We start from the raw sequence: 17,213 nt of genomic DNA, 5'->3' as shown, positions 1-17,213 counted from the left end.
TGACAGGGCAGACACAGTATGCCCCTCCCACCTAGAGAACAACATATCAAACTCAAAATCAAAATTTTCCAAAAGGTGATAAAATCTACACACAAAAAAAAAAACACACACAAGAATAAAAATTTGAAGAATGAAAATATGAAATGAAAATCAAATCTACAGAAATTTTATTTATTTATCTTATAAAAACATCAGATATGGGAATTACAAGGGAGCAGACGATACATTATTCTCATGATACCTCGGTACTGATTCAATATGTATTGTGGTTCTATAAAAATCATGATTTTATATATTTTATTTTTTTAACTACTCTAGATGTCTACAATTCTAAACAAACAAATAAAGTAAAACAAATTATTTGCACCTGGCGATGCTGTGGTGCCTGACAATGTGTGCGTAGTGTAGAGTGCGCCACCTGTAGGATCATAGACGAATTGCAACATTTTACCACCACATACAAAAAAAAAAAAATATATATATATATATATATTTTTTTTTTAAATCTATTTTTTTTTGTGGCCCCCTGCAGTAGTAAAGTGCTCGCCCTATCATCCAGAGATCACAAGTTAGATTTCCAGGCGATGCTGCAGCCTCTCTGGAGAGAGCTGATTGGCCGAGCGCACTCCCATCAATCACGGGCGTTTGTGAGCTCATGCAAGCAGTAGAAGCGGACAGCGACGTCCTCCCAGTTTGTTACGTCGCCCCCAACGGTGCGTCATGTGGCTCGGAGGAAACACGCTAGGCTTAAAAGCAAGAGTTAAGAAGAAATTCCCTGGATTACCCACCATCTAGAATAAACCCTTATTTATTTGAAATTATGGTCACTGCTCAATTTCTGACCAATGAGCTAAAAACACGCAAATACACAGATGGTTCTTTCAGTCGTACATTATTTTCATTATGAATCCCGGCCAAACCGAGTAGGAAATAAATTAATATCTGTCTGATTCTGACGTCTGCAATTAAAGGTGTAAAAGAAGCTCCCTTAGGCGGGATACGAACCAGGACACACTGTGCCAAAATTTATAGCGCTGCTCAAGTGTTAAAAAAATGCTCATTAGTCCGAATTAGAAACGGCAGCAAAGAAAAATTGAGTTTGATTGAACTGTTGGAATCTGCCAGCTTCTGGTTTTTGTACGTCAGAACACGACAGAAATGAAACTTCATCTCTGTGAAAAAATCTATGAGTAATTCTGTAAAAGGTCAGCTGATAGTTTTTTCTCTTTTATCATTATTATTATTATTATTACGTCCTGCCCGAGGAACGAACACAGGTCTGCACCCTGACGGTCTGACGAGTTTATCTACGCCACTCCCGAATCCATACACACAACTTGGAGCTGAATGAGAGGAGGAACAGCTCTTGTACACCTCGTGTACAAACCTCCAGACAAAAGCGGCATTACTCCAGGGTGGGTGTGTAAACACACGGCGTGACAAACTCATGAAAGCCAAGCGTTTGTTGTAACATAATAATCCTGTCCTGCTTTTCACCTATTGAGAAGCTAAATCTCACGCGGTGACAGCTTGTGTTCCAGGCTGCATTCCAGAGCGTGAGATTAAACATGCAGGTCGAGCGTTTTCGGAGCATGCGGTGACCCGCCCCGCTGGTGGACCGTCGGCGCCGAACAATCGTTACTCTTGTATAAAAGATTAAAACTGATCTGCACAAAGCGATACTTGTACTGTTGTGCAAACTGTTAGAAAAGCATCACTGCAGGTGATGACATTAGATTAGATTCAACTTTATGCAGAGCCAATGAAATGTAGGAGGAATTCATGATATGATAAAACAAAATAAATGATTAAATTAATTAATTAAAAAAATGTTTAAATGTTAGGATTTTACCAACCATTTTACCAACTAGGATCTCTGAATCTCTTTCAGCAAAAAAAAAAAATTTATGATTCTTTTTTTTCCAAGTCATTTAATTTATTTTAGCAAAATGGTTATTAAAATGTTCGATGTTAAAGAAGTAACGTCTACTACTTACGCAAACATGGATCACACAACAAGACGAGACAAAAATATAATGTTAAAAGAAAAGAAAAAGATGAATTCATAATTTCCCTGGGTCTTTAGTCTACTGATCGAGATATGAACAAATCCGGCTCATCTGTCGAGCTTATGGGGCTGTCACGTGATGAACGAACGACTTGGAGAAACCCGAAGACTCGAAACAGATTAATGAATTCCTGGACCAATCCTATGATACTGAGACGACTCATCACTAGAAGCAACCCCAGATTATAACACTGTCTCGAGAGGTGTGTACAGTCGACACTATGTATGATGGGTGCATCGCTTCATGCTCTTCCCTTCTTACCCTGACACTCCACCACTCTGGAGCAGGCTCAACCTGGACTCGTCTGATCATGACATGACGTTTTTCCATCTCTCAAAAGTCTGATCTTTATGCTCTCTAGTAAACTGAAGCCTTTTTTTTTATGAGACTCACCAACAAGTGGTTTTCTTATAGACACACAGCTGTTTAGTCCTGATCATTGTGTTGATGCTCTTACTTTTACTATTAAACATAACTCTAAACTCTAACTGATAAACGTTCAAGATTACGTTTTTTTCCCAATAATTTTTTCCATGAAGTTGACGGTTTAGCAGGTTCTTCCAGGTTGTGATAAAGTGTTAAACCCAGTTCCAGTTGTTTCACATCTTCTTAGTTCTTCTCTTTGCTTGATCTATATTTATAATTTGATCCTTCTGTAATGGTGATTTTATTTATTTTTTGTATTAAATCAGATTTATCGAGAAAATAAATGGTCGCTTTAAAAGGATGTTTTCCACTATTTTGCAATATTTGCAATAATTTAGTATAAATTTAACAAAAAAGACAAATCCTTAAGTTGATTACCAATTCTACAAAAATTCCTGACTGTAATAAATTGCAGCCGTTTACTTAAACATTATTAAACAACAAACCGAACAGGTCGTGATTTAGATTTCCATGTGATTAACTGGTGGACCAGGTTTGTGCAACCTATTAAGCATCACTAATAGATAAATATTAATACTATTTTTTCCCTCTAGCTTGTTTATTAACTATAACCTGAAATTCATCGCTAGCTGTTTACCAACAACGAAATGCTTACAAAGTCACAAAATTGTGCAGCTAGCAGACACGAAAAATTTTATTTTATTCTAGCTTAAACCCTCAACACCACTGTTATTTAAAAATATAATTCTGCAACAATAATAATTTGTTCAGATCCTCCACTAAAAACATCTGCTGATAAAAATCTCTTCAGGACGCTGTACACGACAATGAAACATGAAACCCGAAAACATTTCTCATGATTAACATTTTTAGAATATCGCACATCGACACTCGCTCAGGTACACATCGATCGAGATTAAATGCTTGTGCAAACATTTATTTTTTTTCTCAAGAAGCCGCACCCACCAGATTCCTGCATGAGCAGCGCCGAGTTGAAAAGGGCGAGTTTGTGACGTGGGTTGAGATCCAGCGCGCGGTTGAAGTTCCTCAGGGCTTCTGAAGGATCCTTCATCTCGATGTTCACGATGGCGAGGTTGTACCACAGATCGGCGTTGGTGCGGTCCAACTCCAGCGCCCGCAGGTAGGCGTCCTTCGCCTCCCCGGGCTTGTTCATCTTCAGCAGGAGCTCACCTCTACGCATAACAACAGTACGGAGAAATACAATCCTGAAACTTTATTTGAGCGTCGAAAGATCAAAAAATAACAGTACTGCGCATCTTAATACTGTATACGGTATATGTTTATATAACATGATATACGATCGCATAATATAATCACATTCGGTATTATGGTCTGTATTAACCCTGGAGTTGATTAGTTACCTTCGACGGCTCTAACATTCACACTGATACAACTGCAGCCATTATAATAACAATTTTATGTATTTAAGAAAAAAAAACATTAATTTATGGTTACTTTTAATATCGAAGGCTATATAGTTTTCTACTTATTTACAGCTTAATCTCTGACTGTTACAAAGTGGCGACACTGGAGCCTTTCATTTGAAAAAAACAAAAATTTATAATAAAACGATCAAAAAAATTTTTGTTTAAAAAAAAAAAAATCCACATCAATGCGAGAGCCAGTCATAGAATTATTTTAATTGATAAGAAAAGAATAATATAATAAAACTAAACATTGGTCTGAATTATTTTATTTTTTTAAGAAGAAGAAGAAATATTCATGAACGTACTCGTATCCAGAGGCAATTTTTTTTCATACGATAATACGAATTTTATTGCCGAATTTTATGGAACAAAAATGACCAACACGGCCTGACCAATCAGATTACAGAATTTATTTTCAGCACTGTGAACAGTCAGGAAGTAAAGATAAAAGTGTAAGAATCTCTGCAACTTTAAAAAGAGCCAAATTGTAATGTTGCGACGACTCGGTCAGAGCAACTTCAAAACTACAAGTCTTGTGGTGTGTTCCTGGTATGCACTGGTTAGAACCTACCAAAAGTGCCTTAAGGAAGGACAACCAATGATCCGGCAACAAGGACATAGGTGCAACAGGTCCACTGAGGAGCGAAGGCTAAGCTGCCTGGTCTGACCGTACAGAAGAGCTACCCACTTCAGTGAGAAGGCTGCATCTTCTGGAGGGAGTCACCCTCACAAGCAGCGTGTCAGAACTGGACTATAGAGCAATTAAAGAAGGTGGCCTGGTCTGATGAATCACTACCTACCTCACATAGTCAAAACTTCTCCTTGGAAACAATGTCCCATAACGGCAGTGGACGTTTTTTAGGAGGAAAATTCACACACTGTTCGGGAACCGTGTGAGGAACATGATAAGAGGTCTTGATCTGGTCTCAGAATTCTCCAGATCTGGACAGAATCCCATCAAGAGTCAGTGGGATGGTCTGGACATTCAAATTCAATCCAAACCATGTAGGCCCACCATGGAGGATCTGCTCCTATCATCTTGGTGCCAGGGACCACCATACACCTTCAGGGGACTTGTGGAGTCCGTGCATGAGCGCCGCTTTGGGAGCACAAAAAATTACAAGGGTGGTTTTAACGTTAAGGCTGATTAGTGTCCAGGTGCGCCTGAACCGTCTCAACAATTTCCTGCCAGAGTCCTGTATCAGAAATAGCACTGACGTGAAATTAAATTGATTTATGAATAGCAGAGCTTCATGAGTAATAATAAATCAGGCCCATGAGCCATCAGTTCCTTTCGGGTTTACATGGAATCTACTTGGCTTATTTCCAAATTCCAATTATCCCATTTCTGTTAAATGGAGTCATTTTCAATTTCAGTGACTGGTCTTGTAAAGGCGCCAAAAATGTCTCTTTCCCGGACACCACAGAGCACACGGAACGAGAGTAAATGCAGCTTTAGTACGCAGTTCACAAAATCCAGGCTGACATCACGGCTCTGTGGTTTATACCTGCTGATGTAGGCTTGTTTGAAGTCGGGCCTCATGCTGATGGCCTGCCTGTACAGCTGGTCCGCTTCCTCCAGCCGCGAGTCGTTGGCTCGGATCAGGTTCGCCAGGTTGATGTAAACATTCAGGTGGTTGGGGGCCACACGGGTGGCGTACTTCTTCCCTGGAATGACCTGGACGGAAGACAAATGGCTTTAAGTCATTGAACTGACGAATAATGAAAAATAATCACTGAAAAAACAATCAGTGACAGGGTGGGGGTGATAAACTGGAGTCATAGTTACTGTTGCAAAGTAAAAGCGTTTTTTATTACCTTTATGTCAGAATAATTTGTATGGATGAATTGGTGAATACTTAGCTTGAGTTTAAAAAAGTTAACCAAGTTAACTTAGTTACTACAAGTTAGTTTTAGTTAACTTTAAAGAAAATAAATTTTTTAAACAAACTTAAACTAATTTTTTTTTATCGTGTATAATTGTGAATTATTTATACGGTCAGTTTGCGGCTCAGCGTGTTAAGGCTTTGAGTTACTCATCAGAAGGTCGGCGGTTCGAGCCCAAGCTCCACCAGGTTGCCACTGTTGGGCCCTTGAGCGAGGCCCTTAACCCTATCTGCTCCAGGGCGCTGTATAATGGCTGACCCCGCGCTCTGAACCTGGCTTTGCTGGGATATGTGAAAAAAGAATTCCACTGTGTGTAATGTATATGTGACAAAGGCTTAACTTAAAACTTTATAGAGTAACCCATAAACAAGCTATCATGCCAAACTTCATGACATATGTTTTTGCCCTTCTCCTTGGTGCACTGTATGTTTCTGGGTTTTAAAGTTCCTGATTATTTTACACTTTGATCCAATTCGTTGATCGTATAATTCCGAGAAAAAAAGTTGCTTGTTATACAGCTTCAAATCAGGATCTTTAAAGTCTTTTCTTCCTTGTTAATCATTAATCCAGATTTTGAAACCAAAAAAAAAAAAAAAACTAAAAAACCTACAAAATCATAAACTGCAGTCGTAAAAACAGTCCGAAGAGCTAAACGGTTAAACAGACACGAAGTTCACCATGAAGATTCTATAGAGACGCAATATTTTTTTTAAAAAGAAAGAAATATTACCCCCCATGGCAGAACAAGAGGCCGATGACATTAGGATTGGAACAAAGGCATGACTGCTGTCGTGAGAATTACACAATTAGCACGGCCAAATCGCTGTTGTTTTAATGTCTAAATCCGTCTCCCACGCCTTTCAGCTGAATTTATGCGAGGCCGCGTTTCACAACCGATGGGGAGTAAATGCGTGATTTATCCTGGCCAACATTTTGTGCGTTAGCTCGCGCGCCAAGAACCTGTTCATCACTCGCGACTTTACTTCACAACAGTATTCGGTCAGAAACGGGGCGTTTTTCGGGCCTCCTGTTGGACCCCTTTGGCGTGTCATTAAGCTCAGATGTGGTTTTACGACTCCGTTTAACCGAGCTCTCGCAGCGCTGATGATTATCTGAAGGATTACCAACTTGTCATCAAGTTTTCTGAACGAGCAGCGAACAAGCACGGACTTGACTCAGAACACCTGACGTCTGAATGCGTTTAAGAAGAACGCTGAGTGCGAAAGTTTACACACCCTTCATGTAAAAAAAATGCACAAATAAGGCCAAATAATATATTTTTAAGTAATATTAATAATATATATTTTTAATTGTATTAGTATATGCTGCCAAATAATGATGATGATAAAGATAATAATTTGTTAAAGTTGTATTAATATATGCTGCCAAAAATTCCCAAATAAGGCCAAAAAAAAAAAATAATAATAATCAATAAGAAAACCACTCGTTAGTGAGACTCATCCGAAAAAAGGCTTCATTTTTGCTAGAGAGCGTAAGGACTGGACTTTGGAGCGATGTGAAAATGGTTATGTGACTCATCTGATGAATCCAGACTGAGTCTGTTCCAGAGCCATGGGCGTGTCCGGGTAAGAAGGGGGCGTGTGTGCTAACCTTTAACCTTGATAAGAAATCCTCGTTGCTCCAGAGACCCTGTTTGCTGTTATTTTATTTAAAATGTGTTCAACAATACATTTGTCTTTTATTTTTAACATTAGTCAGTTCTCCAATAAAAACGGTCTCATCTCATACCTGTGGCATAAGAGATTTTGCCACCATGTACGCCTCTTCGGCCTCCTTGGATCGATTGAGGTTCTTGTACGTCCTCCCGACGTTCATATGCGCGCCGATGTCGTCTAGGAAAAAGACGGAAATATCAAAGACGCTCGAGCAAAACGGACATCGTAGCGCTACATCTTGTGCACGTTACATGAAACTACCACCATCAGTTTTTCTGTAAGACCTGGATAAACTCGAAATACGGCAAGTTACTTGAACTATAGAAGAGTGTGTGTTTAAATGTGTTTTTGCAGCTCGGTGTAAAACTGATAACACTATCGTCACGTCTGAAGAACCTCAATGTTATGACAAGCAAGTGGATTCATAAGTATAGGGGAAAAAATGGTGAATAGACAGCTCAGGAAACACTAACCAAAAACAACAACATGGACATGGTGTGTGTGTGTTTATGTGTATACTGGCAGCGAAGATGCTGTAAAACTTAACTATGTTCTCAGATATCTACATCTGCCCAAGGAACGGCAGAGTCTGCTTTTATAACATCATTTAATTTTTTATGTTGAGCTTTTCTAAGACCTGCAGCTCTAGTCATTAAAGTCTTGACTATGGAGCAGCTTCCAAAAAACAACATCTCAGGTGCTTGACTTAGTCCGAGACGAATTCCATTTAATTAAATATTTCCCATAAACTAAACGACTCAAATATTTCCCTAAGGGCTTTCAGACTTTCCACTCTTCTAAACTCGATTGGACCATAAAACCATCAGGTGATTTTTTACTTTTTAGCTTTCCACACTACTCTGCGCTGTAGGTGTCGTGTGTTTGTGTGTGTGCGCGCATGTGTGTGTGTGTGTGTGTGTGAACGCTCGCTTGTGACTCATACCTGGTTGTACTCTTGTAGCCTGGAGGAAATATCTGAGCGCTCGCTCATAATCGTTCTGGTTCTCCAAAGCGTGGCCGACGTTGTTCCACAGCTTGGCATTGTTCTTGTTCACCTGGTAGGAGGCAATTTTAGGTTACACCTCAAGGTTACATTAGGATACGGAGGACATGTCATTATTATAAGTAGGCGTGTATAAGAACATGTTTATATGGGACTCGTTGATGCAGAAACAGTTGAAGCATTAACCAAATCAAAGGCATTAGGGGGGAAACTTTCGTTTAGTTGCTCGTGCGTGCTGTTTGCAAAGAACTCCTTTAGATCCGATCAAGAATGTTCAACAGAACAGAAGCGGTTATTAAAGACAAGGTTCTTGATTTATTAACAGATAACGGAAATTAAAAATGATCTCTGGAACTTGGATCATGGCGTGGTTGTAGGTACCGGATAGGCTGGTTGAAGTTTTTTAGAACCTTTTATGCTTTAAAAAAAAAAAAAAAACTTATCACCCATAACCCTTTGTACAATCAAGATTGAGCAGAAAAGCATCTCATAACCCTAAGGCGTGGAGGTGAAGACCACATCGGGTTCTGCTACCATCAGCCAAGTCGACACCTTTTTACTGAATTTTCTGAAGCTCTTTACTTGGTTGCGTATTTATATACATCTTATAAATGAAATAACTGCACGAATAATCACGTGTCCAAGTATTACATTATCAAAAGTTTGTGAAAAAATATTTCTCTACAAATATGGATAACTGTGCATCTATCAGGCTGATGCCTCATATCAATCACTATTACTTAATCAACTTTTTATAATGCACTACATTTACTATATCTAATATTATTATATATACACATATACACTTATTAGTAAAACCTTTACGCATGATTATTTGTGCAATTATTTAATTTATACAATGCTAAAAACGCTATGTGTGGCGGAAAACTAACACTGAAACATGGTGGTGGCGGCATCGTATTGTGGGAATGCTTTTCTTCAGCAGGGTCAGAGTTGATAAGAAGATGGATGGAGCCAAATACAGGGAAATCTGATATTCTCTAGCAAAACTCTGAGTGCAAGCGATGTATAAATAAAAAAAAAAACCCTAATTTTCTTTTTCTTTTTTTTTTTTTTTACATAGGTATGCAAGTGCACTTACAGGTAGTAGTGCAAGAACAACAGGATTATCTTTAGCAAATACTGCAAACTGCTTATTTTATATAGGAGATATATGCGCTATAAAAAATATATAATATATAAATATTATTTGCATTATTTCTTGAGGATGCCACTATTTTTCCATAAGTAAAAGAACCCTTTTTCCCTGAAAGAGTAGTGGCATTCATGTCTTTCATGACATGAAACGAAACCGCGGCAGAAGGTAACTCGGGGTATAATTCCCAACAAATTTCAATTTTGTTCAAAATATCCTGAAGATCGAATTCAATCTAATCTCGAACAAAGTGCAAGTCCTTAAACCTCTGCTGTTAGTTAGGAGGAAATATGTGCATTAATTAGTTAAGTTCTCATCATATTTCCTAACAATGATGACGTCATAAACATATGCTCGGTCTGTGCGACATTTACGAGGGTTAATCAATTTCTTATGCAGTGAGTCCTGATGCCTGCTCCTGTACTGTGCTGCAGGCGTTAGCGTGTCGCGCTCTATGCACTGCCAGACGACCCGGAGACGCGGTGCTGAGAGGTTGGCAGCACACTCTCATCAGTACAATTAACCTTTGACCTGATAACACAATAGATGCTCCTGATTATATCAAGATATGAAGAAAGGGACAGGGGTAAGCAGTCGTCGTTACGGGGAGAAGAAAAATGCAGGTGTGACCGTCGTAGTAATGAGGACATAATAAGGATAATTTCAGTAGCACTCCTCTGTCCACTCAGTCCTGACTTCTTTCGCTTTTTCTGGGTTGACTCAATCTTATCTTTTGTTTTTTTTTACGACAGTCAGAATGCACTGGGTATTCAGATGGAAGCTAACCAGGACCACATTGTTCTCAGTGGCGGTTTTTGGTCTTGTGTGATACTGTGGAGTAATAAAAGTTCAAATAATAAACATGTGCCTGGGAAAACCTGGTCACGGGCTGCTGCGGCTAAATACTGATAAGTGGCTAGATAAAAAGTGAAAAATGAATTTGAGGTAAACTTGGTATTCCTGCCAAGAATATATTCAGACATAAGATCAAAAAGTGCAAATTATTTCTGAAATTCTTTACGAAAGCATCAAAAGACGAGCTCAGATTACAGTCGATTATAAATTTACATGATAGAACCGGCGTCTTTGTGGAAATGGAAAAAACGAACAAGACACCAACTTGACCTTGAGAAAAAGCAAAGTCTAAATTTTTCATGCAACACGGGTGTTTGTAATACAAGTCCAAAAAACTCAAATATCTTTCACATACCACGAGGACATATGGAGGTTTTGTTTTTGCTTTCTTTAGATTTTTTTTTTATGTTTAAGATGAGTCATACTTTTAAGGCAGAGGTGAACAGGGTGTACTCCGACTCCCAGTCCCACGTCCTGTAGAACGTCTTCACGGCATGCGTGGTTAGGAGGACACCCATCAACAGCCAGGAGACTTTCTTCAGAGCCCTGGAGGAGGAAAGCTGATGAGTTACGCGTGCCAGGGTCAGATATTTTAAACAGTGTTATAAAACCATACAAATAACGCACACTTTGGGAAATTAACTTAATTATGAGTGAAAATTTTGTGAGTGTAAAATTTGAGCCAAACACACTCCAAATATACCTGCGGACAGAAATGCAAAAATATTGGCCTACGTGTTCACTACTAATTACCGGATTAATCATCCTACATCCTGGTGTTTGACTGTAAATTCTAGTTTTTCAGTCTAAATGATCGACGTGTATTTCTCAACACATTCTTTTATAGATTCTAGAGATATTCATTAGTTAATTATAAACTGTCATCAAGAATGTAGCTTAATCATTAATCTATTAAATGCCATGAGGAATTTAATCGATTCAACTTTTAATAACTGATGTTTGTTTGGCATAATAATTCTCATATCTATTAACTTGACTTTTTTTTATATATATATATTTTGACTGGAAAATGTATCTCAGGGTAATTTAAGGGACAGAATTGTAGATGCATAAAATAGCCGAGTTACTAAACGACTTCAGGACTGATTTTCAGCATTGGCAGTTTTAACCAGTGTGATCTGAGAACCCTGTGAGTGGACGGGCGAAAAGAATTTCACACATACAGAAAATGAGTTTTTTTTGCTCAGTAACAAAACCCAAAATAATGTTGATGTACGATTTACACGACTGCCAATCATGCGCTCGCCATATGAAATTTTTTTTTTTTTTTTTGGTAATTATTATTTGTTTGCTTAAACAATTCAAACTTCTTTCCTTTCCCACATGACTAATTTGTTGGAATTGTGCCACTACAAAAAAAAAGCATTTTTTTTTACCTTTAATAATGAATGATTAATTAATAACATATTCAACTATTGGTTAAGAAAAATGTGTGGAATTTGCAACCTGATCTTTTTTCCACATAATACGACACTGAACATTGTATTTCGGATGTAAATGACATAATTGGGGGTTTTAAATGTTGGTACCCAATCACAGTGCGCACAATATGGATGAGAGTCATCTTAGGCCTTGGATTGGCTTTAAGAATTCAAAACCCACCAATCAGGCCTATATGGTAGAGTGGCCAGAGTCTCTCATGAGACCTGAGAATTTTGTTTCTCAGACGGGCTGCCATGTGCCTTTTACTAAGGAGTGGTACCATCAGGTACCATATAGGCCTGATTGGTGGATTGCTGCAGAGATGGTTGTCCTTCTGGAAGTTCTCCTCTCTCCACAGAAGAGCTCTGACAGAGTGACCATCGGGTTCTTGGTCACCTCCCTGGCTAAGGCCCTTCTCCCCCGATCGCTCTGTTTGGATGGCCGGCCAGCTCTAGGAAGAGTCCTGGTGGTTTCGAACTTCTTCCGCTTACGGATGATGGAGGCCACTGTGTTCAATGGGACCTTCAAAGCAGCAGAAATTTTTCTGTAACCTTCCCCAGATTTGTGCCTCGAGATAATCCTGTCTCGGAGGTCTACAGACAATTTCTTTGACTTCATGCTTGGTTTGTGCTCTGACATAAACTGTTGACTGTGGGACCTTATATAGACAGGTGTGTGCCTTTCCAAATTATGTCCAATTAACTGAATTCATTACAGGTGGACTCTAATTAAGCTGCAGAAACATCTCAAGGATAATCAGGGGAAACAGGATGATCAGGGGAAACAGGATGCGCCAGAGCTCAATTTTGCACACAATGAATAATTATGCACATGTGCTTTCTCAATTTTTTTATTTTTAATAAATTTGCAAAACTCAAGTAAACTTTTTTTCATGTTGTCATTATGGGGTGTTGTGTGTAGAATTCTAAGGAAAAAATTAATTTAATTTATTTAAAAATAAAACTGACATAAAATGTGGGAAAAGTGATGCGCTGTGAATACTTTCCGGATGCACTGTATATTTTTAAAAATGCGCATTTGAAATTCTAGCGCTCACAAATTACAAGGCGTGTTCAAGTCAAACCAGGTCTCTATTGTGCAGTATAACAGCAACTCCCTTTATTTTTCTATATAAGCTGGAGCCGCGATCAGACTGCCTGCTTCATGTCATGTCACGTTATGTCTGGGATGCTGGCCTCCCAGGAACTTTCATTAAAAAAGCAACTCAGCTGTGAGTAGTTGCCACACCCCCCTGTACAGTCCTGACCTCGCTCCCAGCCATTTCCACATGTTTGGGCCATTAATTGAGTTCCCCGGAGGGCGGCGTTTCAGACGTGAAGCAGGCAGTCTGATCACGGCTCCGGTGTACTGAGAGAACTTTCTACCTTGATGGTGTTCAAGCACGAGTGAAACTCATAGAAGTGCATTAGTGTAGCAGGGGATTATATAGAGAAATAAAGGGGGTTGTTCTGTCATTCTGCGCAATCAAAAGTCTTGGTTTGACTTGAACACCCCTCATATTTTACATAACCTAAATATCTTTTGTGTACAAAAGAGGATGGAACATTGGAACATGGACGGGGTTTCAGATGGGGGAGCCCGAATGTCGGGCAAAAACTCAGTTTTAGTTCAGAAACTGTGTTTATATAGTGTACTTACAAAAAAAAGTGTAATAGTTGAGTCAAATTATATTTAAATGTTTATTACAGCCATCTTTGTTGTGTAACAATCAGAGCTTAAGCTGTAAGGATTTTCTGAAGATTTCCTTTCTTGAACTCAGGGTTGACGAAAGGTCCTAAGTTTCTGAGTAGGAATTCCGAGTTTAATTTATTTATTTATTTATTTATTTTTATTCGGGGCTCGGGAAAGTTACACATTTCCGTTTCAGACTAGATTGTTGATCCTTTGTGCTTTGGAAGCAGTTTGTGTACGGCATTTCATCACATTTCTTCATCCGTGGGTTTTATTGTTTATTCATTTTTTGAATTTGGATTTTATGAAGTTGGATTTAAAAGTGTATCCACCAATTTATTTTTCACTGTGAGTCTTGTGGGAATCTTTTTTTTAAACTGCATTTAAAAAACACAGACAAAATATTTTAAAAAGCCATTCATTCTTATAACTAATAAACCTGTTGACGGATTTACCCTCGTAACGCCAAGCTCTTGAATCCGTGAGCCACCAGGACGCAGAAGCCCATGCTGGGGACGTAGAGCACACGCTCGGCCACCACGAAGCCCACGGGGAAGAACAGATTGGACGCTGGGATGAACGGCAGAACGATCAGAGACAGGGCCTGACGGAGAGAAATGACGGTCTTAGCGTTAGTATCACTCACCGCAGGATCAACAGGAGCTTGAAAAGGAGAGCTTTGTGTAAACGGCATAAACGCTTAAACATGTAGTGGAGGAACTTCTCCAGTTCTTGGGGAAAGCCAAAAACATTTAAAACCACTGGAATGTTACAACTTGTTAAACCCATTGTAACAAGTCATCCATGCCCAGGGCTGCGATTTCCTCTAATTCACTCTTTCATGAGTTGAAATAAAATACACACGACAATATACCATTAAACACGGTAAATATAGTTTGACAAAAGTTGTGGTCTTTAAAATTTAATTAATAAATGTATTCATTAAATTAAAAATAACTGGGGCGGTGGTCGCTTGGTGAGGTCAGGCTCTGGGTTAACTGATCAAAGGGTCCTTGAGCAAAACTTTACCAATCAAAAATTAGTACGCCCCCCTTATTCTAACTCCATGGTTGCTCCTCATGTTTATTTCTTTCTACACTTTAAAACAATGCTGAAGGCGTTTATCCAAAATACACAATAATCTCCTTTGAACAGTTGATATTGAGATGTATATCTGCTACTTCTGCTCTGTAAAGCTTCATAACGGCTGCTGTTTGTTAATTTGTGATTTCTGAGGCTGGTGACTCTAAATTAACTTCTCTGCAGAGCTCAGTTTTGGTCTTGCTTTCCTGGGAAGGTCTTCATGAGAGACAGTTTTATCATGGAGCTTGATGGGTTTTGCAAATGCACTCGACACGATACTGTACTTGCAAGAACTATTCCAGAACAGCTGACCCTCAAGTCTTAAAAGAAAGAAAAGAAACAACACTGTTTTTGTCGTAACTTAACTACACAATTCCATATTTTGTAGTTTTAAAATCTCCATTATTGTTCTAGAAAGTAGGGGATAAATAAGTGGGGGAAAAAAATTATTGTACTAAAAATTTGGGAATTTACAAACATTTCGTTTTAAATAATTATTTAAGGGGATAAATATTGAGAACCATCCCTTTAAATCCCTTTAAATCCCTTTTATTTAGTGTTAGCCTGAATAAATACGCTTGGATGCCAAACGGTACATTTAACAGTTAAATATCGCATTTTAAAACACGTTTAATATGTGCACTATTTGATTTTTTTTTTAAATAATGCAGCCATATTTGTAACCAACTAAAGAAAAAAGAAATTTTATTTGATTATTTTTTGTTAGCGGTCTACAGTACCACCACATCATAAACACGATGGTTACATTGTAGACTTTGGCGCCTCTGTTCTAAGTTTATTGCAGCTCCAAACCAGCAACACCAAACCACTCAGAAACACGGCCTTGTGTTTTGTGATGAAGCTCAAACCGTGCAGCCTTTGAAGTTAATACCAGAACGTTTTTTATTTCAGTGCCTGTTCTCGGTAAACTTACCATCAAGCTACATTTATTTCTTCCTCTTAATAACACAAGCCTTGATGATGTTTCTCCGTTTAAGGTACGCCATTAAGAAACTCGAGATCCGGTGCATGCCCCGTAAGCTGTTTATGGACCACGATGAAAACCAAGACGTTGGGAAAACTTTCTCTAAACGATTCATTCGTTCGATTAACGAGAAACACTTCACTCATGATGTGCGTGATCGTCTTTTCCGTTCGTTCCTATTCTTTTTAGTTTTTTTTTTTATTGCCGTTTTGGATTGTTCGCAATCACTATGCACCTAAAGTGTTTTTCCGTAGTTCTCCAGACGGTTTTTAACATTCTTCGTGCCGGGCCGTCTTCAGACGACCATTTTAAAAAAATCTGATTTTCAGCCTGGTAATGTGAACGCAGCCATAATTATTATAATAATAATATAGATTATCAGAACTATAGCAAACCACTGTGCTATAATAGAGAGACTTATAGCGATAAGACATTTCATCAACGTCGCAATCATGATGAGAACCAGATTCTCATTCTAAGCAGTAAGTGCTTTACTTTCAAGATGAGGTAATAATTTGCGCACCCCTCTGCGGTCATGGTGTATTGTGGAGCTCATGAGGGCTTTTTGTGCTCAGTGAATCACACGCTTCATGCTTGGCTGGAAATGCAGTTTCTATATGTTCCGCAAATGTAATGATTTCTTTCAGCGCCTGATACCAGGAAGAGCTTTATAGACCGTGTGTTTGTTTTCCCCCCTTCGTTTCCCCTTTTTTTCTTTTGTCATAAAAGATTATATCTTCCTGCAGCGCCGGCTACATGTGTTTGACCCTTGACGGTTCCTGCGGTTGCACAAGTTCGGAATGTCGCTGCTTCTCCTCTCAACAAGTTCAACTTTCTGACAATGTGATAACATTCATCACCCGGGTGTCTTCGGTGAACTTCCTTTCTCCGCTGGATATTCGTTGACACAGCGAGACTACAAACTATTGTTAACAGGCGGCGTGCCAAAGTTCAGCGCGGTCCATACTGTTAATGCGCTTTCCACAGGTTGCACAAGATCTGTTTGGACTGGCCTCGCGACACCCTGGACACTAGGTCTTCCAGAATGTCCCTGTGGCAACATCATGAGGCACACAGTACGGGGAGATCTCCGAGGGCTTTGATCTCAACGGCGAGCAGTGTTTAGGGTTTAAGTCCCTGTTAAGGTAATTACAATGGGGTAACTGTAAAGTCGGGCAGCTTTGCGCACATCTTAAATCGCCCCGTCCTGACAACGCTGTTCGTTTGAAGTAGCCCGGCAAGCATGTCCCACAGCAATTCTCTTTAAAGAAGTTCTCCGCTTGGATGAATGACCCGATTATCATATCTCGTGCAGTTCAATAAACACATAAATTTAGTCACACCAGTCGTGCTAAAGGCTAAAATATGAGGGAAGGTTGTGCAACAGAGCGCTTTAACAAAACTCGCTATCGTGAGGGAAAAATCATTCTCGCAAGGTGTTAAAAAAAAAAAAAAAAAAAAGACCTTTTATCCTGACTTATCAATCCTGTTTTTAAATAAATCAAAACGAGCAGGCTTAAACCTGCGAA

General features: G+C 39.0%; 1 protein-coding gene across 2 annotated transcripts in view; it reads right to left on the bottom strand.

The window, feature by feature from the left end:
• The window catches only part of tmtc3 (transmembrane O-mannosyltransferase targeting cadherins 3), a 44,387-nt gene that overhangs the window by 3,066 nt on the left and 24,108 nt on the right, over nt 1-17,213 (bottom strand). For both annotated transcript variants that reach the window (XR_008361277.1, XM_053506495.1), the window contains exons 8-13: nt 14,072-14,220; nt 10,907-11,027; nt 8,411-8,522; nt 7,541-7,644; nt 5,413-5,582; nt 3,423-3,649 (exon numbers count right to left, since the gene is read on the bottom strand). Coding sequence is in view for 1 of the 2 variants with exons in the window: in XM_053506495.1 (XP_053362470.1) it covers nt 3,423-3,649; nt 5,413-5,582; nt 7,541-7,644; nt 8,411-8,522; nt 10,907-11,027; nt 14,072-14,220 (883 nt within the window). In the remaining variant the exon portion in view is untranslated. The remainder of the gene's footprint in view (nt 1-3,422; nt 3,650-5,412; nt 5,583-7,540; nt 7,645-8,410; nt 8,523-10,906; nt 11,028-14,071; nt 14,221-17,213) is intronic.

Source organism: Clarias gariepinus, chromosome 10 (assembly GCF_024256425.1).
Source record: "Clarias gariepinus isolate MV-2021 ecotype Netherlands chromosome 10, CGAR_prim_01v2, whole genome shotgun sequence".
Classification (NCBI taxonomy): Eukaryota; Metazoa; Chordata; class Actinopteri; order Siluriformes; family Clariidae; genus Clarias; species Clarias gariepinus.
This window is presented reverse-complemented; position numbering and strand designations above follow the sequence as displayed.